The sequence below is a fragment of the Argiope bruennichi genome, chromosome 9, assembly GCF_947563725.1.
Source record: "Argiope bruennichi chromosome 9, qqArgBrue1.1, whole genome shotgun sequence".
Lineage (NCBI taxonomy): Eukaryota > Metazoa > Arthropoda > Arachnida > Araneae > Araneidae > Argiope > Argiope bruennichi.
Window position 1 is genome coordinate 7,670,275 of NC_079159.1, and position 27,748 is coordinate 7,698,022.

The 27,748-nt window shown below is 28.9% G+C and overlaps 1 protein-coding gene across 3 annotated transcripts in view; it reads right to left on the bottom strand.

The window, feature by feature from the left end:
- Positions 1-27,748, bottom strand: part of LOC129983684 (epidermal growth factor receptor kinase substrate 8-like) — a 107,114-nt gene that overhangs the window by 43,069 nt on the left and 36,297 nt on the right. For 2 of the 3 annotated variants that reach the window (XM_056093266.1, XM_056093267.1), the window contains exons 2-5: positions 8,871-8,952; positions 8,686-8,777; positions 4,959-5,039; positions 3,722-3,849 (exon numbers count right to left, since the gene is read on the bottom strand). In XM_056093266.1, the coding sequence (XP_055949241.1) occupies positions 3,722-3,849; positions 4,959-5,039; positions 8,686-8,777; positions 8,871-8,926 (357 nt within the window). In that variant the 5' untranslated portion in view covers positions 8,927-8,952. The remainder of the gene's footprint in view (positions 1-3,721; positions 3,850-4,958; positions 5,040-8,685; positions 8,778-8,870; positions 8,953-27,748) is intronic. The other variant, XM_056093268.1, reaches the window with a different exon arrangement.

Consider the following 27,748-nt stretch of genomic DNA (forward strand, 5'->3'; position numbering starts at 1 on the left):
CAATTTTAAATCAATCTGGTACTGGTGAATTCGCATTGCAGAAGCCTCTTTATTTTCACCATTTGTTAAAACATTTGTAATAAAATAAAAAGGCACCTTCTGTAACCTTTTAAGTGTAAACTCTTTCCATTAGCAGTTGGATCAACTGAGGAGATGCACTTTAATTAGACTTGTAAAAAATAAATTCCTTTGCAAGTAATCATCATTTTTACAAAGACTTTTTTTCCTTCAAAGTTTATAAGGAAATTTATTCTTTTATATAAACAGTTAGGCCCATTTAAGAAACGTACACATATTTCCTTTATAGAAGTGAAGTTGCGATATAAAAATAGAGTCATAAATCTTCTGGCTACAGCAAAATAGCTTCTGGATTATTCTATATTTTCATCTCTTTCAATCTTCAATCACATTTTCTTAATAACTTCTTCAGTATTTCCTTCATGTGTGCTAAACATTTCTATGTTTATAAATAGATCATATAGTAATAAAAAAAATACAGTTTTGTCACTGAGGAATGTATAATAGAAAAGAATCAGTCTCAGGTATAGTACATTCATAGTAGTTTCTTAACATAACAAAAATTGACATTTATTAGAGAAACATACTTCAAATTCAATATGGAATATATTTCAATAATTAATTTTGCAATGTCAGCTGACAATTTTTTATTGTTAAAAATATGTGTCATTAAGTGCTCAAGCCAAGAATCAAAAAGCAAACAAAATTTTTGGCTGATAATGTGGATATAAGGTTGTGAATCACCTTATAATACTAACACCTACTAATTTTTGTTGCAATGACACTCTTTGTTCCCCTCAAACCTCTGCACGTCTATTAAAATAGGCACAAGATTGCTCAAGGAAGTTTTATTACTATACGGAAATTGATATTCTTTTAAAAATATTTTCCGAACTTATTGTTACAGTATTTAAAGGAACCAGATTTTCCACCATGATTCAGTTTACAGAAGGAGAAAACTTGCAAAATTGAAAGCACTATTATTATTGCTTGTAGCTTCGTTTAAATTCATTGAAAATTCAATTCCTATGAGTTTCTTTATTTTTATATGTTCAGCTATTTGTATCAAATCCTATTTTACCATCTTTAATTATAACAGAGACAAATATGTGCATGTTTGTTCTGTATGTATGTATTGACACTCAACAAGCTAGAGATTTTGACCTAGAATTACCAAACTTAGTACATAATTTAGAAAGTGAAAATGTGCAACTCGGAGCAATTTTTTTTTTTAAATTCATTAAATTTTAATAAAAAATTAAACGAAATTTTGGCATTTTACTGAGTAAACATTCAAAAATATTGCAGAACAAAAATAATTTTAACACAATTTCAAAATTCAAAAAAATCTTTTCAGCAATATCATATTTTAACAAATAAATTAAATTTCTATTTTTAATTAATTCTTTAATAATAATTTAAGTATATTTTTCAATAATTAATTGAACATGAATTAAAAACATAATTAACCTACACGAGGTCAGTCAGTATGCATGCATGGGGAAAATTAGCTTGTTGCCAAAAGCTCAAATTAAATTATTATATTAGCTCTCACAGCAAACTAAACCTAAATACCTACAATTTCCAGTATATGTCGGTAAGAAATGAAATAAACAATTTCTAGGTAAATGCAAGAAAAAAAAGGTTCCTGAGAACTTTTGGAATAGCATTATAAATTCAATAATTCTGTAGTGTTTAAAGCAAATATGGTTTATACACATATAAGATACTCACTATCATTAAATCCAAATACTTAATTTCTAATAGTTAGTATTAGGCATATAGCATATACATCTAAGGGAATTTTCCAAATAAAGTATACTATTTTATGCAGTTTGAGTCAATAAATGTTCTGATGAATTAAGAATTTTATATTTTTATACAGACCCTCGGCTCTGTAAGTCATATTTAATAAAATATTTTTGAGACATTAACATATTAAATAAAAAGAAAGGTCCATTCTATCATGACTAAAGCTGAGTGAGATATGAAAATTTGAATATCAGTATCTTATAAAAACATGCAACTACTCTATTAATGGTCTCAAAAAGATATACCAATCTATGTCTAGTTTCTCAAAAAGATGATTAGCTTAAAGTAATTAAATTAACATAATTTAATTTCTACTTGTCCTATTACCTGTTACTATAAATCAGTGAAATTCAAAACTTCATACCCTAGTCAGATTGGTCACAGAACATAAACACATTTTTAAAATTAAAGGTTGAAGTGTACAGAATATTTCACTGAATATGAATTCTTAGAACCAAAGTACAGTATAAAATTTAAACTTAATTTTTTTTCAGAAGTGCATTTATTGATTGAAATAACAAATTATTTACATAATTTAAATCCTTTTGAATGCAAAATAAAAAAGTTAATTTTATGATGAACCAGAGAAATTTTTATTGAATAACTCTGAGACATTATGTAAATTGTAAAATAAAAAAAAGAAAGAAATTCAGTAGTACACATTAGATTTCAATAATAAACAATTCTATTTTTTATATTTTTTTTTTTTTTAAAATGTTTGGTTTCAGCAAAGAAAAAGAAAATTTGTATTAATAGTAGTTTAATCATTTTCGCTTCAATTTAATGTTGAATTTTTACAAGAGCTGACAGAAGATAAGAAAGGTACAAAATGAATAGAACAATTTAAGATGTCTATAATAGTATAAGTAGTATGATTGCCAAAATTAAAAACTTAAAAATATTTTGATGAAGAAGCTATTAAGAAACCTAGTTACAAAAATATTTTGTTGAAGATTTTAGCGAGGATTAAACCCCGGCAAACCAATAGAGTTTCAAATTAGCCCCCAAAACGTTATCAAAAATTTGAATGAAGATTTACATCAATCTCAAAAATGATAAAATTCACTATGTAAATTGTTGGAATCATCATTTCAGAATGATGATGAAATCAAAATTTCCAGCAAAAAATTTTGTCTAAATTTTTAAGATAAATACTACTTTGTTATGTTTGTGTTTTGATTCATTAACATCTAGTTTAATTTCAAGCATTTAATTTAGTGAAATGTTTTATGTATAATGTTAAAAATACTGAGACAACTGCAAAGTAAAATTTTATTTTGTCTGTTTGATTTTTTTATAGAAAATTATTCATTTTAGAAAAAAAAATTATATATTAAAAGATAAATAAAACTGAGTATCAAAAAATAATTGTTTTCAAATTCCTCGCATTGACTTGAAAATACATCAGATGGAGAAAAAGTTTTAAAATAATAACATTTTGATTTTAAAATTTTACTAATGAATGATATATGCTAGTTGAAACCTATTTAGGAATAATTATATGTAAATTCACTTGTTATTAAAAAGGAAATAATGACATGCAAAAGGTTTAGCCATAAAATTGAGTAGTAGCTATCTTATTAATAAGATGTGGATACTATAGTGTTAAAAAATGTTTTTTTAAATTTTCTTTCCTGTTTAGCTCTTTAGTATGGAAGAAAATGCTTTTAGTTTATGTTATATACATGTTTATATTAAAACATAATCAAATAAAAAAGGAATAAATTAGAAATGAATATAGATATGTGTCATTTGAAAATCAATTAAATATTAACATAGATATATATAGTTTATAGTAAATTTCTTGAACAAGGAAATAAGTAAGGGAAAAAAATTAAATTTTCTCTTATCAATCGAATATACTTTTACAAAAAATAAAATTGCAACTTACGCCATCTTCATAATCCAAGATTAAAACCCAATTTTTATCAAGCTTCATCTGCATTTTCTGAGTCCATATGCCATTAGTTTTTTCCATTTGAAGTAAACGTCGTAAGCCATCTTTTGGAGATACTATTCCTTAAATGAGAATAATTTTTTTAATGAAACACATAAACATTTTACAGTATTAAGTATTTTGTAGCAGACTTTCCTGGCCCATCTAGGTAAAAAAGAAACTTTTGGACAACTCTTAGTAAATTTAGTATGAACTGAAAGTAGTAGTTAAATTATTGTATCAAAAATAGCATCTTTCATATAATTTGGTGAAATAAGTTCAAACATTAAAAAAAAATTTTCCAAGTACATCACATTATATTATATATATACACTTATAAAAAACAATTTTGTAATATTTCTTAAACCTCACTTATTTTTGCCTATAAAATTAAAAATTTTGAAAGTACTTTAGTAGCTTTAACAAAAGTAAATTAATTTTAAAAATATTTTTAAGAAACTTTTAGCATTATCTTATTTTTAAAAAGCTTAATACATATCTATTTTATTTAGAAAAAGACAAATGTTAATTGTAAAGCCAATCCTTGGAACACATATAACTGTCCATAGATTAGATTTTTTAATCAAAATTTCTAAATATACAAAGTGTAACAAACATTTCTAAATGTCCCGATAAAATGGTAAGGCCTACATTGAACCTTAAATTTAAGTGAAGGAATCTAGATTAAAAAGAAAAATTGCATCTAGAATTAATTGGAAAAAAAATATTTGCATGTAAAAGAACTTTTAAAAAAAGATTTTACCAGTAAGACTATGAAATCAGAATTCATTTTTCAAAAACTAAAGAAATATCAAATTCTATTTCTTTTTTTAATGGAAAATCTGAGGTTTTCTTTCAGCTAAAATTAATTACAACATTCTTTCAGATATTTGTGACAAAATATTTCAGGCACATGAAATCGAAATTAGAATTTTTTCATGATAGAAAGACACATTAAAAACTAGATGTTAACAGTTTCCTTAAAGTATGCTTTCCATTTTTAATTAAAATCAGCAAACAAATAAAGAATATTAAAAAAACATAAAATAAGGAATTTTTCCTATATGCATGTAAATTCTACTCAGAAAATAAATGGCATTGAAAAGAAAAAAAAAAGATGTTTTTACAAATGAATTTCATAAGAGAAAAGGAATACTTAATTTTTAACACTACTAAAAATAAAATACTTTACCGAATTCTGAGCCAACAGAAAAAGTAGCTAGATGTTCTAATAAATACCGAGGACCATCGTCTGTTATATCACTCATCTGATCTGTTTAGAACAATGCGAAAAAACTTAAGTTCAAAAACATTCTAAAACTTATAAGAGATTAAAAAACATTACACTACTATAACTGCTAAAACATGAACATTTAAAACTACTTAAAAAAATTACAATTATTAAAAAAATGTATAAGATTAATTATTATTCACTTTCCAAGAAATATCATGTAGTAGCCTCCAGGGGTGTTTGTGGGACCCCAAAAAATCCCCGGAAACTTTTACGGACTTACTACCGGCATTTTGGAGTTTCGAGAAGGGGGGGGGGGAGAAATGAAAAATTACAATTATGAAGTATTGAATGACCTAATTATAAAAGTTCAATGAATTACTTTTTTTGCAAAATTAATAACCATAAATTTTCAAACATATAAACTACTACATTTTATGCAAATCTTTTAAATTACCTGAATTAATTCTTTTAAAAAAATTATCTAATTTCTGCTGCTTTTTTTTTTATTTTCTGATGTTTGTGGGCTTGTCTTTCTTTTGTGGTGAACTTCATAATTGCAGGAAGGTTGACTTTTATTTTCCTCATTTACAGTTGAAGAAATTTCCTCGAGAACTGCACATGCAGAGGTAGAAGCAGTTTGCTTTTCTGCTAATGTAGAAGGTTTTTCAGAGACTTTTATAGGTGACTCATCTGAAATACATGTTTTTAAGTCCTCTTGATATGTTTTCCAACTTCTGTTCATATTCAGTAAGAGATCTTTGTGAATTGGATCAGTCATTGGATTTTTTGAGCCATATTTTTCACATGAGGTTTCTTTAGAAGCCATTAAATCATATTTAATAGTCTGCACTGCATCTAGGGAATCAATCTTAAGAGAGGTTCTATAGTCAGTGACAAGTGTATCCATTCAGTTGAATGCACTTTCCACTAATGGGCCATGGAAGCAGCTAAGGCAGGCTTTGACCAATTTAGCCAATGTAGGATACTTATAATCATTTGTGAAATCATCTTTTAAATTAAAAACTTTAGACCAATATTTATCAATTGTACACTTGACTTGATTTCCACTTTCATCAGATGTGTAGAGCATTTCTTTTTTGATATCAATATCACTCTGGTATAACCTTATTTCAGCTTCTACTTTTGACTTTTCATTATCACTAAAAATATGGGACATAAAAGATGATAATTTTTCAAAAGCTAATATTGTACTGGTTTTACCTCTTAGCTCTGGATCTAATGCTGTAAAACTAATTAGATATGAATTTTTAAGGGGTAATTTCTGTTTCATATGCTGAAATTTCTAAATGAAATTCTCTTGCGTACATAAATAAAAAAATATTTCAATAAGCGAAACGAAAAATTTACACGTGCATCAATAAATGAAACGAAAATTTTACACAGCGAAGAAAAAAAAGTTCCGAAGCGATCAATGACAAATAGCTAATACGGCGAAAAATCCCCCTTCTCTACTTATTGGCGCCACGCCAGTAGAGATAAGACCTTTGAACCCAGAGTCACGTTATCGCACATCTGGTCGAACGAAATCTCCCCCTTTTTTTTCTGCCGCGCCTACTTGCCGAAAAGAATCCAGAAGAGAATGTCCGAGAACCGGGGGAATGAGTCATAACTCGCAATAAGGAAAGAACAAAAAAGAAGTTTTTTCCCCCTTTTCACGCATTATCACTGCCTTTGGAGAAAGAAAGGAAAAGTTTTCACCACACACACTGACCTTGCGTTTTCTACTTTAAAAGCAAACAAAATTACCCAGATCAAAATAAATAATTCATTATTATTCCTACTTCCTTTTGAACGACGATCCCCGGAATTTCCGGGGATCGAAGTTCAAAATCCCCGGAATTCCGGGGTTTCCCCGGAGCACAAACACCTCTGAGCCTCATAAATGCAACAGTAAGTTACTAAAGTTTTCACGAATATTTCCTCTTTTAAAGCTAATTTTTCAAACTTGTAATTACACATAATGCATTAAACAAAGCTACTATGATTATAAATGGAACTACATAGTATCATAAAAAACATCCCTTTTAATATTTAATGCAATTTAGAAGAAAGATTCCAAGGTTAAAAGTTTTAAGAAGTAAATTTCTTTCAACTTTTCCCCAAAACATACAATCTAGATCTTGAGCACTTTAAATGCAGAACTTGGAAGACTAAATTTAGTTGAAATTTAGTTACTGACAACAATTTTCACATCAGAATTTGATATTTATAAGTATTTATAAGCAAAAATAACTATTTAACCTTATCAACAATTATTTACAAAAGGACATAAGTATCTAGAAGATTCAGAATTAGGAAACTTATATATAATTTTTTTTTTTTTTTAATGAATTAAGTTTTCTTTGTAGAAAGAAAAATGACACCAGCAGAGAAACTACATCAAGACACAAATAATTTTTCCATTACACTTAATCATTTTCATTCTATACTTTCAAAATAAACCTATTTTTTCCATTTCACAGAACTCTCAAACTGACATCTTATATCTGAGTTTGAGTTCAATGATTAACAGCATTTAAGCATGCTGGTTAAAATATTAGAATTTAATTATAGCTACTAGCAGCTAAAGTTGATAAACAAGACATCTATGAGCAACAATATTATCTTAAAATGATAGAACAAGTGTTCATAGACATTTCAAGACTATAGAAAAGATTTTACATGGAAATAAGTAATACAAAAAAAGCCTTATTGTTGTAATCCCTTACAAATAATATGAATTGCTTTTAACTATATTATTATAATAAAGCTTTCCACCTCAATGGCAATTTGAATTGCCATTGAATAGCGTTTTAATTAAATGGAAGTTTCTAATGTTTTCAAATTAAAACAATTTTAACATTAAAAATCTGCAGGAGAAGCTTTCCCTTTGATTTTCTTGCGTATTTCCACAATATAGAACGTTCTGAGCTAAGCTGAGGCGTATAATGAAATGAACAATGAAACTTCTTCGCATTAATCATTTAAAATTTGACTGATTTTTAGATGCCAATGTTATTTCCTTAAAAATTCAAGCAACTAAATTACTAACAGGCGTTTTTCAGTCATGATCACAAAACACACAAACAGACAGGGCAGAAGATAACCAATCCAATTACATATTTCATAAGTAATTGGATTGAAAGTGGAACAGAAGATAAGTGATTGGATAAATATTTCATACGATCAATTCATAATTTGGCTCAATTTATACTTCTGATGATGAAGCATAAAGCAAATTTCTCCAGAACTTCAATTTCAGTTATCATGTTTAACATATATAGATGCTTTTAGTACAAAATAAGATTAAAATCTAAAATTTTAAATATAAAGAACAAATGCTGAATTCCATTGGTCTATTCATTGCATTTTTGAATTATCGAATTCACAACCTGACAGACAGACACTATTTCAAGAATGTGTTTTTTGCAATTGTGGAGGCTTGATATTTATCAAAAACTTTATTATTTTTTGCTATTACAATATAGTAAAAAATAATAATGTGCATAAAGAAAAAATTAAAAAATTAATAATATGTGCATAAAGAAAAAATTAAAGATGAATAATCTTAATGCTCGTCATTTTCAACAAAAAGGTTAGCAGAAAATTTAATCTTCTTTAATAAAATAAGAGCCACTTTTTATGTTACATAATTGAAGCCAAATTTAATAAAGCTGATTGTTACCTGAACCATAACCATTTGGATATCGATTCCGAGACCCGCCTTTCATATTGGAATGGTCCGAAAGATTGTCATCAAAAGAGTTATTCTGAATCCTAAGAATAACAAAATAATATAAAAAAGAAGGTTCGAAATATGCATTATAATGAAAAGAATTATTTCGAAATAACAAAATGAAGTTATTGTACCTAAGATTAGCTTCAACAGCGTCGTGGAAATCGTTATCATTAACAACACCGGGCATTCTCCTTTCTTAATATTGATTCCAAGCTGAAAAATAAAAAGACAGTCTCAACAAAATTATTAAACAGAGATTAGAAGACAATGGTCTAATAATGAATATCATTCATTAAAATTACATTTATTTTGCTACATAAATACATTAAAGCAGTAAGAATTACGACTACAGATTAAAAATTTGTAACATTAAGATAATATGGAAAAATGAAAAATAATGACAAGTTCTTCGATCTTTCTACAATCATTGAAACAACAATATATGCCATACATCAACTAAGAGATTTTTCATATAGGTAAATTTGCTTTTAAATTTCAATTGCAAATACTTTTGGTAATATAGGTAAAAGTAAATAAACGTTTAGTTTCAGGAATATGCATAAACATTTTTTTTTATGTTTTTTTAATCCTTTAACTGTTTTAATTTATTTCTTTTTCAACTATCTGAATAAGAGGCACCATTCGTTTTGGGATTACGCATCTTACTAATTTGGAATTCACAGAATACTCGGCGATTTTGGATTATGTGTAATTTTTGCATCGAATTAATTATAGTGTTTTGAAATAATTTAATTTCAGCGTGTAATTTGGGAAAGAGAATTCTGATAGTCGTACCACGCACGATTACGATGGTTAAGGGATTAACTGAAGAAACACATTCGAAATTAACTTTTAAAATTTTTTCCTCCAGTGTGGTTTCTTCTTGTAACAACAACAAAAAAAAAAAAAAAAAAAAAAAAAAAATCAGCATTTTTACAAGAACTTATTTTAGAACACTCCATTCCATTTTTCCAAAACTATTTTCCAATAGTTGTGGTTAAATAGTACAAAAAATAAACTATATAAAGAAGGGTATATGAAAATTAAATTTTTCATTCAGCTCTTGAAAAGCAAGTTGAATTGTTTGAAAAATTTCTGCCTTTATTAGGGTTTAAAGCAGGTTCGACTTCCACTGCTTGTAAATAAATTAACACCTCACAAAAGTTATCTTTTTCATGCAATGATTGAGTTTAAAATTAAATCTTGTGAATAAAATCTACACACAAGTTTAAAATGGATTCTAATTTTTCTAATGCATAAGCTTCCTAAAAATATTCTTCATAGACGAATATTTTGCGCAATGAAAATACCTCCCCCGCCCCTATTGTTCCTTGCATTAAATTTTAAAAATATTTTTAATGTTCTATTTAACTTTCTGAATGCTTTAAGGCGCTTATTAATCAGTTTATTAATTGCAAAATTTACATCTCAACTAACAAATTAAAAAAAATATCAATGCTTTAATAGAATTCTGCGATACAAAACCAGAAATTACAAATTACAAGAAATGGCAATTTAGAATTCAAAAAATGGCACCGTTGAAAGACATAACATGAGCACCGATCTATCGATGTCACCAATAAAAATAAATTTAAATAATTTACAGCATTAAAATATTTTTTACCATTTAAGAAATTTATTTCAATTCATTTCAAGGATTTTGAAATATTAAATTTTTACCATACAAATTTTCAACCTCATTCATAGTTAAATCAAAAATTATAACACTTTACTAGAAAATTAAAGCGGTAAAAATCTATGAAGTGCTTAAAATAATTTATTCCAGCATTTTACCGAATTTGTCTTCATGTCTTCTACAAATACTGAAACAAAGCAGACATCGTACAACTTTTGTGGAAGGAATTAACTCCAGATTTACTTTTTCTCGGTCACTAATTAGGGTAATTAGGGTAAAAAAAGGGCGAATTATACATATATCTTATCTTTTTTTAAAAGAATTAAACGGAAAGTTTTATAAAGTATTTTATTTTTTTTAAATTCAGAAAATGACCCTAGCATTTCCCGACTTATAGTTAAAAAAGAAAGACAGTGACTCAGATCTTTTGGTTATAGCGGAACATTTTTTTTAAGACACATGAATGCAAAACAAATATATTATGCCTGATGAGGATTCAATTCCATAACCAATGTTTAAAGGCATGAAAAAAAAAAAATACTGAAGCCACTGAGCCATCGAGGCGATAATAAAATAAGAAACGAACATTTTTATTCTTACGGATTCGTTTTAAAAGTCGATAGCATAACTCAAAGGTTAACAGCTCATGGGAAGGAATCCATTCCAAACAAACAGTGCCAGTCTTTTTTCAGATCAATAGTTGCATCTGAATTGCATGCAAATAAAGCAGCCGCGCAACAGCATTAATGCCCTTTCCGCACTTCTAATATGCGACCTGAAGTGCGAGACCACAATAGCGAAGGCATCCGAGTGAAGAGAAACATCTAAATCACTCCAGAAATCCGAAAGAAACAAAATTCGGAAACAGAAGCTTACTCTAGCGTTACACCCATTCGTTTTTCACCATTCTTACTCCATCAGCCTATACAGAGCGCGTTGTTGTTAAGGTATTTTGCATCGCGTGGAATGTGGAATTCATTCAAACAAAGGATAAAATCGTTTGCTAGTCAGCCGGCCTTTTTGACAATGATGAAATGGCAACTCGGGACGGATTATGTACTTACACTTGCCTTTCTTCCTTTGTTGCTGTTTCGATTTTTTGAATAAGGCTACTAGGGTATCTGGTGATGAAATCAATTTCCTCTCATTTTATTATAATGAAATTCTAGAATCGATTTTTTTTCTGCTGATAATATGATAATTCTTTTTTAGCAGTCTTTATTTTAAAAACTTTCAGATTAATTTTTTTTTTAAAGCTGTATTTTTTTTTTTTTTTTTTTTTTTTTTACTCTAGAATTTTAAAAGTTCATTATTGGTATAATTGGTCTAAAATTTCACTGATTTCGCTTCTAAGAATTTCTGTCCATTAAAAACCGTCATCAAATGCTGATGTGTTAAGAACCTCAATTTTGGTTGGTCACCATAAAAGCACAAGATTGTAGACCGAATAATAGGTAGCCAACTCGATTCAAAATTACACAGACTTATTGCAAGTCCAATGAATTGTTTTGATGGAGAATATATGTAAAAAATTAAAGATCGAGATTCGTATCCAATTCACAACAAAGACTCATTTCGGATCAGTGCAAAGTATTTTTGGAGTCAGTCCTTGAATTGAACTCTTTGGAGGCTAGAAGGGTTAAAAATTGCCTCACTTCTTGCTTAGTTTACTATGCGCATATTAACCCTTTAAAGGGACATTTTTTTCTAGTCATATTATGTTAAAATATTTTAAGGCTTGAAATTAGAATAAGAAAAGGGATTCTTATAGCTTATTAGATAAATTTAATTTGATTAATTAATTTGGTTAATTAATAATTAAGTAACAAATCAAGACACATCATATTGATTTAGATAAAGAACTGAAGTATTTAAATTTCTGTCTTTCTAAAAAAAATTGTCAGAACTTATGCCAACCTGCAAAATTTCATACAAAGATTGATAAATTTGGTGGGAAGCATACTTCCTATGGCCCTAGAAAGGGCTAGGATAAAATTTTACCCACCTCGAAAAATTGAAGTTACTCGTTGTTATAAGTTTAATATTTTATTTAACGTTTTTCATTCAATTGGCAAATGTTATGCACCACTTGAAAATGTGTAAATAAGTGAAAAATTTTCATACAAATCAAAACGCACTAGTAAATTGTATATTCTGATATGGTTGACCCATTGTGTAATGCAGTGAATTTGTCTTTTATACCGGTATGCGTTGCTTTATTATAAGTGAATAAAATGTCTTATAAAAAACATGCGATATTTTATACAAATTTTAAAGCTAAGAAGTGGTGGAATATGTCCTACCCTGTAAAAAAAGGAACTTATTTTAATATTTTTTTTTTCCTTATTTTATGCAATGCTTTATGTTAAAATGAATGTTTTTCCCATATTTTTTTACAATAAAAAAATTCGTGCAACTAGGCTTTTTATTTTTAAAATCGTGTGCCTCAAAGAGTTAAATAAAATTCACTTGTAACACACAAGCAGAACTATATTTTTGAAGTCAATGGAATAGTTGACTGATTTTTTTAATGGTGATATAGCATAACCATAACTTTTTCAAAAATATTACCATTTTGATATATTATAAGCTTTGCAAAACATTACAGGGGAAAAAAACATCGCTGCACATTTTTTACATGAGTCACTGCATTATAAGAAGTTTCTTTATAGCAAACTACAAATAATTACGTATAGTTTACTTTTATAACCCGAAATTCTCGGTAAATGGTACCTAGTGGAACGTCGTGCATTCATTTCTGTTTTACGACGTCTTTTATCAAGACATCCTTTGGTCCTTCATTTCAATAGATATTGATAAAATATATTTCCAAATATATAAACATTTCATTTTTTTTTTAAATTTCTTAACTACAGTCTTTTAACAGTAATCATATCTCAAACAATGTTTCAATTGTTACCATATTAACTAAGCGAGAGGAAACAGGACGTTTCATATTCAACTTTGATTTTTTATATACCTTGAACATATTCCAGGATAAAAATTAAAACATAATAATTACAAGGCATTTTTAAACATAATTATGATGCATATCTATATAGAAAAATAATTTATTAAAATTGAGAATCTAGAAAAACATCTTTGAAAGCGAGGAAAATATATCACAGAAAATTAAAAGTTGTTTTAGAAAAAGCTTGTTACTTAAATATCCTTTCATATTTTTCTTTTCAATCACATGGCCAAATTTCAGAGGGAAAGAAAAACCAAACGCAGAAGCAGACTTCATCGGAAAAAAACTTTCACCACACACATAAACCGCCACCAAGCGTTGGTGTGACCTTCCCACATAAATCCACCTACGGACCTAGTGCGCACATTTCGCTGCAATTACCGCGAAAGATCCAGGATTTTAGGTTAGCCAAATGCAAATCGGATGATTATAACTCTTTGCCCACATCATTCGCCGCTGCACACTGGCACAAAATCGAAATAAGTGAGTCTGCATAATAATGGCCTAATTATTATACAATTAATTAATGCGACATAGGCAGGTGATTTAATTAGATGTGCAAAACGTTAATTATGTCTGCTTAAGAATGAACGAATATTTTAATTAACAGTGGAAAGGAGATAGCTAAACTGGAAAGTCAAACTCGGATTCAAATATCAATACACCGGTTAAATGACAATTAAAAAAAGATTCGAAGAAGAGATAAAGATACCAGATTTTGCTTTGAAATATTAAATGCGAAGAATAATCAATATTAAAGAACACGGACGATTTCTGGACTTAAATTTTACACGAGTCTTCAAAAGCCACTTTGAACTAAAGCGGAATGATTGTCACTTAACCCTTTAAAAGGCCCTTTCTTTCTAGTCATGCTATATTAAAATATTTTTAGGATCGAAATTGTTTTAATAGAAGTAATTCATTTAACTTATTAGATAAATTTAATTTGATTTATTAATTAATTTGGTTCATTAATAATTAAGTAACAAATCAAGACATCATTTTGTGTGAGAAAAGAAACTGAAGATTTTAGGATATTGTCTTATTGAAAAATTCGTGAGAACTTATGCCAATCAACATAATTTCATTCAAAGATTGATGAACTTGGTGGGAAGCATACTTCCCATGGCCTTAGAAAGGGTTAACAGCATTTTCTATCGCATTTTACAAGAAAAAAACGGTTTGCAGTCGATCCGCAGATAATTCTAAATCTGAAATCTTAATACATTTTGCAAGGCAAATTACATACACTTAAAATACAATTTTCAACAAAGAATCCGAAATCTATAAAACAGTTGTTGTTAGCATTAGGATTACTACTAGGGCAAAGTTTTGAATTCTGTTTATAAATGATTTCAAATTTTAGGCTTTATCATGTTTATTATTTGTTTAAAATGTTGCCTGAAAAGCTTCACGAATTATTCTGAAAAGGTCGAATCAGAAAAAAGAAGGAAAAAAAAAAAGTTTATTGACAACAAAGGGAATTAAAAAGATGACGTCATGAAAGGGAGGGGGATGTTTTTTCATTGTTTATTAAACTGAAATTTTACATACAGAATATATATATGTTTATTATTCCAAGTTTATTATGTTTTTCCCAGTTATATAAAAGAAAAAAAAAAAAGGAAAGAAATAGTTTGCATTAATTTCAGGCAGTTATACAAACATTTGGTATTTCTATTTTACAATTGCTTCGTCATACATTATATTTGAATTTTTTTAAATTATTTACTGAATTTATTTTTTAAAATTAAAAAAAAAATGTACACAATGGCAATTATTGAATACTTAACTAAATTCCACAATTTAAAATCATTGAAAAAACTTTATGCGAAATAGAAATATTGTTATTACACTTGAAAATGAATAAATTCTATAAAGGAATTTAAAACTAATTCTGCAGTGTAAACAATACACAGATAGGAATAAAGAATCTAATTACCAATCTGTAACTCACATAGGAATAAAGAATCTAATTACCAATCTGTAACATTAGTAGATCCTGAATTAACCTAAAAAGGAAATCCCCCCTTCCCCTTTAACAAATCTTTCACATTAAAGCCTACATATTTACTTTCGATTTAACATCAAATACAATCGCTAGAACCTTAACAGGTAAATAAATGCTATTCTTATAAAAATTTACAGATAACAAAGAATAAAATGCATTAAAATATTTTAAATTCAGTATCCAGATATTCCGAAATGACCTGTAAAATCTCAAGTATATTACTCTGTGTTACAGTTTGTAAAAAAGTCGTGAATTGCTTCACTTTTTGTATATAATACAATGTTTTCAACGGTGTATGCAAGCAGTGTTTGAAAAAAAAATTTAAAAATTGGATTTAATTTCAAAAAGTAATTTCTGGAGAAAAAAAAAATATGCATGTTTTACAACACAGATATGATTAATACTTCAGTGAATAATGCCAGCACATTAATATTATTATTATTATTATTACATGCATTGTTATTATGTTGTTTGTTATGCAAGTCCTAAGCAAAATTAAGGAAAAGAGATTACAGACTGCAACACCAAGTTCTCTTGACAAAAGTTCCACTGATTGGCAGTATTATAATCATCTGATAAGTATCTGAATATCACCAAGCTTCATTACGTGGACGCTTGTGCTATCATTTAGACAAATGACAAAACTTCTTGGAGAATTCGCGATTTTTGATTCGATTCAGGTTTGATCTTATTCCCCAAGATCTAGAGTGCCCCCCGGGTAGAGGTCGGAAAAAAAAGTTGGCCAATGCTACAAAATCTATCACCATTATTTGACCGTCACCTATAAGATCTGGATCTCGATAAGCAATATACGCCCGAATCCATTCGGAAGAAGAGGGAGGGAGATCCGAACGTGACTAACTCGATCACCGAACCGAAGATAGCCGAATATAAAAACATCGACTGTATTGCCACTAAAAGGTTATTTTCGCACCTGAAGATTCTACTTACGTTAACCAGATTATCCATACACAAGTATTTATTCTGTGTCTCTCTTTAATCAAACACAGATAAGAAGAGGTCGTATCTTCTCAAACGTTGCATTTGATTTATCTGCTACTGTCAGAAAGGATCTTATCAGAACCGCACATTCCGCGGATGCTGACGACATTCTCAGCAGAGATCCTTTCCGAAACCACAGAAGTCACGGGATTGCAGGTCAGTTCCTGCTCAATATCGCGCTCCCACCGTGTGATTACTCAGATAACCTACGGAAGGAAGCAGATAAATCGGATTTGGGCCAGATTCTTCAACAGGAGATCGAGGAAAGGTCATATTTTAAGAGATTCTCCAAACGAATTTTTTTTTCAAGCTTACTTTTCAATGAGAGAGAATAAAAAAGGATTATGAGATCGACATTTAAAAAAAAAAAAAAAAATCGAATTTTATTCATAAAACTAAAAATATTCCATTTTATATAATCGTACACATATCCAGAAATAACTTTTGACCATACAATGGTGTCTCATAAAACACTAGAACGAGAAATCGTATAAGACGAAGCACGCTTTATTGAACAAATTCATGCAAGTTATAACATATCTCTAAATATATGCACATTGGACACATCTTTTTACACAGTCAGCTCACAGAGTTGATATTCAGGGTGGTTATAATTAAAGTTCCGCTTTAAAGTGGCCATAAAAGGAAAAAATACTGGACCAAATGTTACCAAACTTGATAATAGTTTAAAGGAGAACATGGGAATTTCTTTTTCGGCGAAAGAAGTTCAAAAACTCACCACCAGCGGAGAAATGGCGCTGTATGCAATATTGTTAAACAAAATAGGATATGAAGACATGGGTTTAAAATGTATTTGCAAAGCATGTTCATTGTGTGTTATCTCAAAAAGCACTGTTTATGGTGATAATCTGAACAATTTGGCGGAACTGAAAGATGTGATACATGGACATGTGCGTAACTTTCTTCCAGGTATGCTAAGACTGCTGTTGAGAATGCAATAATGCGACTTTCTTAACTTGATTTCAGAAAATGGTGGACGCCACATTGAACATGCTATGTAACACATTTTAGAAACGATTAAACACATTTTAAACTGATGTCTTCCTTCATGTCCTATTTTGCTTAACAATAATGCATATAACGCCATTTCTCCCCTAGTCGTGAGGTTTTTTTTTTTTTTTTTTTTTTGCAGAAAAGAAATTTCCATGACCTTTTTTAAACTTTTACCAAGTTTCATAACATTCGGTTCAATAGTTTTCCTTTTATAACCATTTCAAAGTGGAACTTTAATTACCACCACCTTGTATAAGAATAAGTACATTTGCTTTCTTAAGCCCCGTTCTGATGGCCTGTTGCCTTTATAGATATGGATGTATATCTGCCAGATATACCCCGCCTGTGGACATCGATCGGGAGTTCCCCTCAAATTGTCGATAAAATGAACAGACATTTTAAGAACCTGTAAAATCACAAGAGAAGGGAAAGAAGGCAAAACAGGGTTATCTCAAAACGCGCACGTGCCGTCGGAACGGGGCTTAAAAAAAGGCTAGCGGGAAAGATCTCCACGAAACTTTCTCGCATACATACTAAAAGAGTATTTCTCAACTCCTCACCGCATAAAAATTATAGACCTTGGATAAGACCGTGAACGGTTCGAATGCTCATATTTTTATTTTCTGTTCCACACATGAGAGTCTTGTGCTTCGAAAAATAATGAAACGCACCAAATACAGATTTTGGACACCTTTTTTCTTTCCGAGAGATTGCAACCAAAATCTGATACAAGTTTATAATTTTGATAGCAAGATTACATATCAAATTGCATCGATCCATTGCGTTATTGCATTTAAAACTGACAGATTGTTAACCTCGCGACAGATTCTATTCAAAATGTGATGCAGATTTAAATTTCTGACACTTTTTTATGAAACAAAATTTTAGAGAATAGAATTTCATAAATTTAGCTTTTCAAGTTTTATCATATTTAAATACACACAGGTTCTATGTTGTTAACTCATTTATTGTCTTCATTTGTACTCGGGCAGCCAGATAGACAATTTCCTCCCGAAAGGATTTCGTTCGAAATTTAATGCACATTTACTTATTTAGTATACAAACCACATTCTAAATTTCATCCTTCTAGCTCAGAGCGTGTTTGACTTATTATTTTCACAGATAGGCCTGATTTCAAAATTGTGTGTGGGGGTGGTGGGACTCGGAGAGGTCTAGAACGTGCAATTTCCAATTTCTCAAGGTCAAATATTTTGACGATTATATGCTTTTTAATACTTTTTATATCTCGTATACAAGAAAGTAAAAAATGATTAAAAATTACGAAAAAATTAAATTTACATTATCGGAATTGTTTATCTCAATGTGAGAATTACATTATTTTTTCCTTTCGCTTATATGGATTCACATTATACTAGAATGTGCTGCATCAGATGTTCATAAAGTTAGAACAAACTTTAAAATAGTAATAACTTTATAAGTATATTAGGTAGTCAGATAAAAAAAAAAATAGATTCACGCAAATTACTCCATGCCTTTTTGTGTGTGTTTGTGTGTGTGTGTGTGTGTGTGTGTGTGTGTCTGTGTGTGTGTGTTTGTGTGTGTGTGTGTGTGTTTGTGTGTGTGTGTGTGTAAAATTAATTTCAAATAATTTAATTTGAAGAATTACTATTGGTTCACAGCTCACAATTAGAAAAAATAAACTGCGTTCCTTGGTGCTTTGCTGAACAAAAAATCCATAATTAGTATGACAAAAAAAAAATAATTGAAGAGATACTTGGAACTCTATACGCAAGAGGGAGATAAAATGTTACGAATGGAATATAATGTATTTTTCCTTCTAGTGACAAATAATTGATTATTTTATATCATTAATTATTGAAAAGAACAGCTAATAAATGAAATCGATATATTTTAGAAAATATATGAAATGAAGTCAATTTCGGATCTTTCAAATTTTGCAAATCGTTCCATAACTTTTCTGTTAGTTAGATCGATCAAACGAACTAATTGATTCAGAATCAACTCACTGAAACCCTTTAGATAACTTATTGCTCACGGGTCGCTTTTGGCAATCGCCGAAGATATTGGTTATTTTTTTAATTTCTGTTAAAACGTTTCAATATCACTTCAGGATCATGATTCCGCCAAACTGTCAGATATTAAAGCTGTGTTGTATGAATTGTCATACAAATGCTCTGTTCACTGTGTATACGAACCTTTCTAATAATTCATGACATTATAGCGCTATTAAAAACGTATATATGTGTGTGTGTGCTTCATTTAAATTTTTTCTATTTATCTAATTTCTTCTAATTTTCTATCTTCTAAATTTCGCATCATTGTTACGTCTTATAAACTACACAGATATTAAACAGAATCCTTTTTTAACTTCCAACACTGGAAGAAAATCACGCGATTAACTATTTGATGCAACAATTAAAACGACTTTAATCTCAGTATAACAATTTAATATTTGTAGGAAATGACACAATATTTTTTATTTATAAAATTCATGAAAAATCTGCACGATCATTAAATTAGTATCATCTTAAAGACACACTTTTTGAATTTCTGAAACGATGTAAACAGGATTTTCATCCTGCTATATTTTCATAAGCTAAAGATGAAAAAACTTCACAATTTCACTTAGCTTTTAATTTTTTAAAAAAAAGATTGTTCCTAGACGTACATTCTAAAGTATTTAAGTGCCAAATTTAGCAGCTCTAGGTCAAACGACCTGGCCTATAGAACGTCAACACACGATATGCACATACATACATCTTTGTTATTAGAAGAGATAGAGATAATCATTACATCGAATGATCGTCCATCAATGTAATTTTAGTTTTGAATTTAAAAATATGATTTTAATGCTTGTTGCTCAGTTATTAATTAATTTATCACTCGTTCAACAATGGAAAGAAACAACAACAAAATTCCTTCCGAAAGTTTATAATATCTCATCATTTAAGGGAATAAGATTTATCATTCCAAGTTCATCGCTGGCATTGTCCTCCGCCGTGATAAATGCCCTAAAATGTTTGCGTAATTTGAAAAGTCGTGTTCAGAATTAGACATGCAACTCTGTTATGAATAGGAGGTTATTCATACGTAATTTCAACTGCAGGTCTCTGGAGTTTCGTGTCGCACACAATTGATGAAGATTACAATCGAATTCAGGATCATTGTTATGGCTGTTAAACTCTTCTGAAAACAATTGTGTTTGAAAAATGGATAACTGTCTTCAACAACAGGATCAATTAATAAGTGTGTCAATAGGGGATGTAGGGACAAATAGAATATGCACAACTAGGTGTCAATTCATGCTCCTGACGCATCTCTTCAATTTCGATTTGGTATCCACTACGCATCTTGCATTTATGCTCGAAAAGTTCAGAATTATTCTTTTGTTATGAGATATAATTGTTTCTTAAGATACTAATGGATTAATTTTCTTTCTTACATCACACTTTAATTTAGGTTTTTCATTTTTAAAAATTAGTTCATAAATTTGTTTATTTCTTTAAAAAATAATGTTTCTATGTGAATGATGTTATATGTCTTTAGTATTATAGGGATAAACCTAACCTAAACTGTCGAAATTTTAGGGGCAAAAAACGTATTCATTTATATTATTATATTATTTATATATATATATATATATATATATATATATATATATATATATATATATGCGAATTTGCAAACATTTCAAATCATTTCCTTGAAGAGAAGTATCAACATAGGCACAATATGGCACAAATGGCTATTTCTGTTCTCTCACCTTAGCGCATACTCTAAATAAAACAGAAATTTTGTAATGGTGATTCTTTTGAAATATACAGCTGGAGGGGTTAGGTTAAATTAAGGTCCCATTTTGAAGCTGCGCGACTGATATCAAGTGATGATTCCGTAATTCTGAACTGCAATTAAATGACGCAGACGACACCTCAGATGGCTCTTAATGGCTATTATTAATGGCTATACTTCAGCGAAGTCGAATCTGGAAACAGCGATTCTCTGAACCCGAAACCTCCGTACCATGTGTTAAATAGATCTTGACCTTCCATGGCTCCACTGGTAGAGTACTGTTGAACCGTGGGCAAATAAGAATTCTAACGGAGGGAACATTTTCCATTCACAGTTTCCATTCTACATCAGCGGTAGGTCGTTTTATTTCGACGAATTTAACTTTGTGTCTTAGGTGGAATCGGACTTCGAACCTGTGAAGATCCGTTGCGAATATTGAGATTCAATTACAACCGTTTGCCATCAACCAACAGCAAAACTAAACGATAAAACAACTAAACGGCAAAAAGAAAAGTAAATAATAAGTATGTCAGTCTATTACTCTTAACACTATGTCTGAAAAATAACATTACGATTTCTTTTGCAATAACTTCAAGACTGTCGCGTTTAGAAATAATGTTAACAAATTTCTTTTTACTGTCTTGGAAGGGTTGTTTTAATTCTGCGATGGATTAAAACAACCCTTTTAAATCCATCACAACCCTTAAAGAATCGAACATCAATTTAATATTTAAAAGATATAAGTCAAAAGTAAATTGAACGTTTTTTTAGAAGCAAACTGAATGTTATTTTAAAATAAACATTGTAATTTCATCCATCCTCAAATTATGAGGATGAACATGAGTCGGCACTTCATTCTCGAAAATTCTTCAGGACACCAATGGGAAAACGTCTGATACATGGACGTCGGATTTAACGTTTATACATAAATTTCCGATGGAAGCGGGTATCGAACACCCGATCAAGCTCCTATATTTTACTTACCACTGGGCTACCGTGACGTTCTATATATAAAAAAGTAAAACTTTATGGGGATATTAGTTGAGGCTAAACACGAACGAATGTTCGTGTTCAGAAGAATATATGTATTACGTATTCTGCGGCGATTAACCTTCCATTTATCGAATTGTTTTTACATTAAATTTTAAATTTTAGCTTTGCATCATCAATTAAGCTTTGGAATAGAAGTAGCTCAGAGAAAAGGAAAAAGAATAATTATTAATTTAATTATTTGAAAAGATTTTTAATTAAATGAAAGTTATAGTTCAGAATCCAAAACGCATCTTACATTTATTGCTTGCAATATACAAGAGCCTTCAGGCATGACGCAAGATAGAGAGATGAGCATAAATCGTTTGCAATTTGACATGACCGCCAAGAGAACTAAGCACATTTTAACTGAGATTTTTTTTCTTTCTTCCCCATTATCTTTCTTTTTTCGGCAACTTTTTTTATGAAATGTAATTAAAATTTCTAATTTAACTCTTTAACAAGACGGCATATCAACTTTCTCTAGCATTCCTGCAAATTTGAAAGCAAAAAAGGTATTTGATTCAATGGATTCCTTCTAGGTGGAAAAATTAGAATAAAACAAATTTTTGCCAGAACAAAAATGTGAAAAGAGTACAGCTTCCATACATTTGAACATAATTTCTTTCAAACCAGTTCTGGAATGATATACCTATGATTAAAATTCCAAGCAGCCCATAGCAGTAATTAGTAATTCCAATGTCAACAAATTTTGAATTCATCGTAATTAAAAAGCAAAACTCAAAATGATTTCGATTTCGTACTTTATCATAAAATAATCTTATTTTAAAAGTGCACCAAAATGGAAATACACGTAAAACCTGTTTTCATGTTGAAAAGAAGGAATTTCTTGATGTAAATTGCGAAGCATTCATAACACTTTGAGATTCTTTGAACGATCCTTTTCCATTCTTTTATTTATTCCATTACTTGTATATGTTGCATCAGATTTTGTAATAAATGATATAGAAACAGATGAACGCAATACAGCTTTTTAAAAAAATTAGATTATTTTCAACCCATCCAGGATTTCCAACTTTTGGTCAAGGATTACATTGTGTGTTACTCAGTAAATTACAAAGAAAATATTTTAGTGGATATGGAAATTTTATATAAAGCCTGCGTGGATTTCCATCAAAAATATTTTAAAGATGTAATTGTTGGTGCTACCAGAGAAATAGAGTAATACTGAAAGAAATTTAAACTCCGTTGCGGTCATCTACTTTTACGATGTTTATTACAAAATCTAGTAAAATACTGCGATACTTTCAATCTTTACTAATAATAAAGGTGTGTGTGTGCGCGCGCGCAAGCCTTGGAAGATGGGAAAGTGCATCTCAAAAGGATTTTCTTTTTTGAGATTTTAATTTAAAATAAAGCTTTATTTCGGCGTTTTTCGGGATAGATTCAAAAAAACTGCAATATATATATATTATACCGTTTCAAATTTTTTTCAAAAATGGCTTTTTAATGATATCAATTGCAAATTTTTAATATATATTACATGACGTCCAACAACATATTATATTATTGTCAAGTAATTTAAACTATCATTATTTCAATAAATACTTATTAGCATGATTTTCTCCCATCATTGAAAATTAAAGAAGAATTCTATTTAATATCAGTATAGTTTATAAGACAAAAAAAAGCAAAAAAGTGAAGTTAAAATATCGCAAAATTTTGAAAATAAGTGAATAGAACACTTCCGCTTTTAATTCGATGGTGTCATGGACTATCATCCATTAAAAAGATTCCTACACACATGATGAACAAAACGCATGTAAGAAAATTAAAGTAATATGGCATTAATGTCTGATAATGTAACGGAATCATGGGCATGAATTTATATCCAAACGATACGGCTTAAATTAAATATAACCAATATCCCCGGCGAACCCACTGATCGTCAAAAATGATCAATGCACAAATAAAATGATGGAATGGACCTAAAATATTCCTCTTATCCTAAAAACAGTTTTTACAGATATAATGATGATACTCATTATTCTGATTGCAGAAGATAAGGCTGAAAGGGACAGTTCTTAAAATGATAGATCCCGACCCCAAAAAAAGGCAACCCATATTCATTTTGGGATCGCAAAAACGCAATGGGCGCATCTATCAACTTCCTCGATAAAAGCAGGCAGAATTTCACCTTGATTCAGAACATTTCATTCAATTGATATCAAAAACAACTCACTTTCTAACCATTTATCAATAATTATAATACTTCATTACCATATTATTTCCTTCTAATATGCACATCTTTCGTTCACAGATGAGTTCGCGGAGCAGCAGAAATGATGTCGCGAGTGAAAATAGCTTATGAAAACCGATAAACGATAGTGATCGGCATTTTCAGCCTATAGCTATGAAATTTCGTCAACACTCAACCCGTTTTTAAAAAAATAATATATCTATAAAACATCTGTTAGTACCAACTGCCATGCCTTAAGCGTATTCATTAAAGATTCAAATGTATTCGACACATCGAAGTCCATTTAGATATATATTCACGGTAGAGAAACATAATATTTAATCATATGCATCAGCTGTAGTGGGTAACTGTATAGAATTAGTAAACATCACGCGAAAAATTTATATATCACTTTCGTTCTGCAAACATTCTATACAATTTTATCGATTTCTACGATGGAAAAATATATCTTTTCCTACTTTGAGTTTATATTCTTATGTTATATGGTAAAACTGAATCCCTTTTGAACACGTTACACAACTCTGATTCTAAATGATATGCACAAAATAACAGATTTAATTTTTAGATAGCCAAATAAACGCATGTGAGAATTAAGTGAGTCATTTTTTTCAATTATTAAATGAAATTCAAATTTCAATCTTTCAACGACAAAAAAAAAAAAAAAAAAAACTATATGAAATAAGATATGTTGTTAAACATATTCTAATCAATACATCTAAAAATGAAACAAAAATTCACATCAATAAATAAGATTCGCTTTTTTTAAATATTAATTTCACAACAAAAGTTTGTCTCGATAGTTAGTTTCAAGATATGCGATTATGTTCGGGCTGAATTTTTTCAAAAAAAAAATTCTAATCAATACATCTAAAAATGAAACAAAAATTCACATTAATAAATAAGATTCGCTTTTTTTAAACATTAATTTCACAACAAAAGTTTGTCTCGATAGTTAGTTTCAAGATATGCGATTATGTTCGGGCTGAATTTTTTCAAAAAAAAATTCTAATCAATACATCTAAAAATGAAACAAAAATTCACATTAATAAATAAGATTCGCTTTTTTTAAACATTAATTTCACAACAAAAGTTTGTCTCGATAGTTAGTTTCAAGATATGCGATTATGTTCGGGCTGAATTTTTTCAAAAAAAAAAAATTCTAATCAATACATCTAAAAATGAAACAAAAATTCACATTAATAAATAAGATTCGCTTTTTTTAAACATTAATTTCACAACAAAAGTTTGTCTCGATAGTTAGTTTCAAGATATGCGATTATGTTCGGGCTGAATTTTTTCAAAAAAAAAAAATTCTAATCAATACATCTAAAAATGAAACAAAAATTCACATCAATAAATAAGATTCGCTTTTTTTAAACATTAATTTCACAACAAAAGTTTGTCTCGATAGTTAGTTTCAAGATATGCGATTATGTTCGGGCTGAATTTTTTCAAAAAAAAAAAATTCTAATCAATACATCTAAAAATGAAACAAAAATTCACATCAATAAATAAGATTCGCTTTTTTTAAACATTAATTTCACAACAAAAGTTTGTCTCGATAGTTAGTTTCAAGATATGCGATTATGTTCGGGCTGAATTTTTTCAAAAAAAAAAAATTCTAATCAATACATCTAAAAATGAAACAAAAATTCACATCAATAAATAAGATTCGCTTTTTTTAAACATTAATTTCACAACAAAAGTTTGTCTCGATAGTTAGTTTCAAGATATGCGATTATGTTCGGGCTGAATTTTTTCAAAAAAAAAAAATTCTAATCAATACATCTAAAAATGAAACAAAAATTCACATTAATAAATAAGATTCGCTTTTTTTAAACATTAATTTCACAACAAAAGTTTGTCTCGATAGTTAGTTTCAAGATATGCGATTATGTTCGGGCTGAATTTTTTCAAAAAAAAAAATTCTAATCAATACATCTAAAAATGAAACAAAAATTCACATTAATAAATAAGATTCGCTTTTTTTAAACATTAATTTCACAACAAAAGTTTGTCTCGATAGTTAGTTTCAAGATATGCGATTATGTTCGGGCTGAATTTTTTCAAAAAAAAAAAATTCTAATCAATACATCTAAAAATGAAACAAAAATTCACATCAATAAATAAGATTCGCTTTTTTTAAACATTAATTTCACAACAAAAGTTTGTCTCGATAGTTAGTTTCAAGATATGCGATTATGTTCGGGCTGAATTTTTTCAAAAAAAAAAAATTCTAATCAATACATCTAAAAATGAAACAAAAATTCACATCAATAAATAAGATTCGCTTTTTTTAAACATTAATTTCACAACAAAAGTTTGTCTCGATAGTTAGTTTCAAGATATGCGATTATGTTCGGGCTGAATTTTTTCAAAAAAAAAAAATTCTAATCAATACATCTAAAAATGAAACAAAAATTCACATCAATAAATAAGATTCGCTTTTTTTAAACATTAATTTCACAACAAAAGTTTGTCTCGATAGTTAGTTTCAAGATATGCGATTATGTTCGGGCTGAATTTTTTCAAAAAAAAAAAATTCTAATCAATACATCTAAAAATGAAACAAAAATTCACATCAATAAATAAGATTCGCTTTTTTTAAACATTAATTTCACAACAAAAGTTTGTCTCGATAGTTAGTTTCAAGATATGCGATTATGTTCGGGCTGAATTTTTTCAAAAAAAAAAAAATTCTAATCAATACATCTAAAAATGAAACAAAAATTCACATCAATAAATAAGATTCGCTTTTTTTAAACATTAATTTCACAACAAAAGTTTGTCTCGATAGTTAGTTTCAAGATATGCGATTATGTTCGGGCTGAATTTTTTCAAAAAAAAAAAAAAAAAAAAAAAAAGCTCTAAAATAATATTTTTAAACTTTTGCTGAAAAAAGAAATTGAAAAAACATCTATGAAACCAAAAGTTGAATGTAAAATTAAAAATGGAAAAAAAAAAAAAAAAAAAAAAGGAGGGACATGCTTCGTATCATTTTATTACTACGCAACATATCAAAGACAAATCACTTTGATCAGATAGTTTTAAAATATGAAAAGTTAGATTTTAAAGAGAATAATTTGAACTTTTCTGTATTTAATTAAATCTCTATAACTTAAGAAAATTTAACCAAGACATTTTATGATATTGAGCATATAAAGATGAATTATATGCTTTTGAACGGGAATGGTAGATGTGAACAGTTATTTCGACCCATTAGAGGGTTAAGTATGCTACAATTTACAGTCAGCGACGATTTGAATTCATAATGCATAGAAAAATTTACACGTGCTCGTGGAGGCTTGTATAATTTCATGTAATTAAGAAAACCTCCATCTTAAAACAGAATGC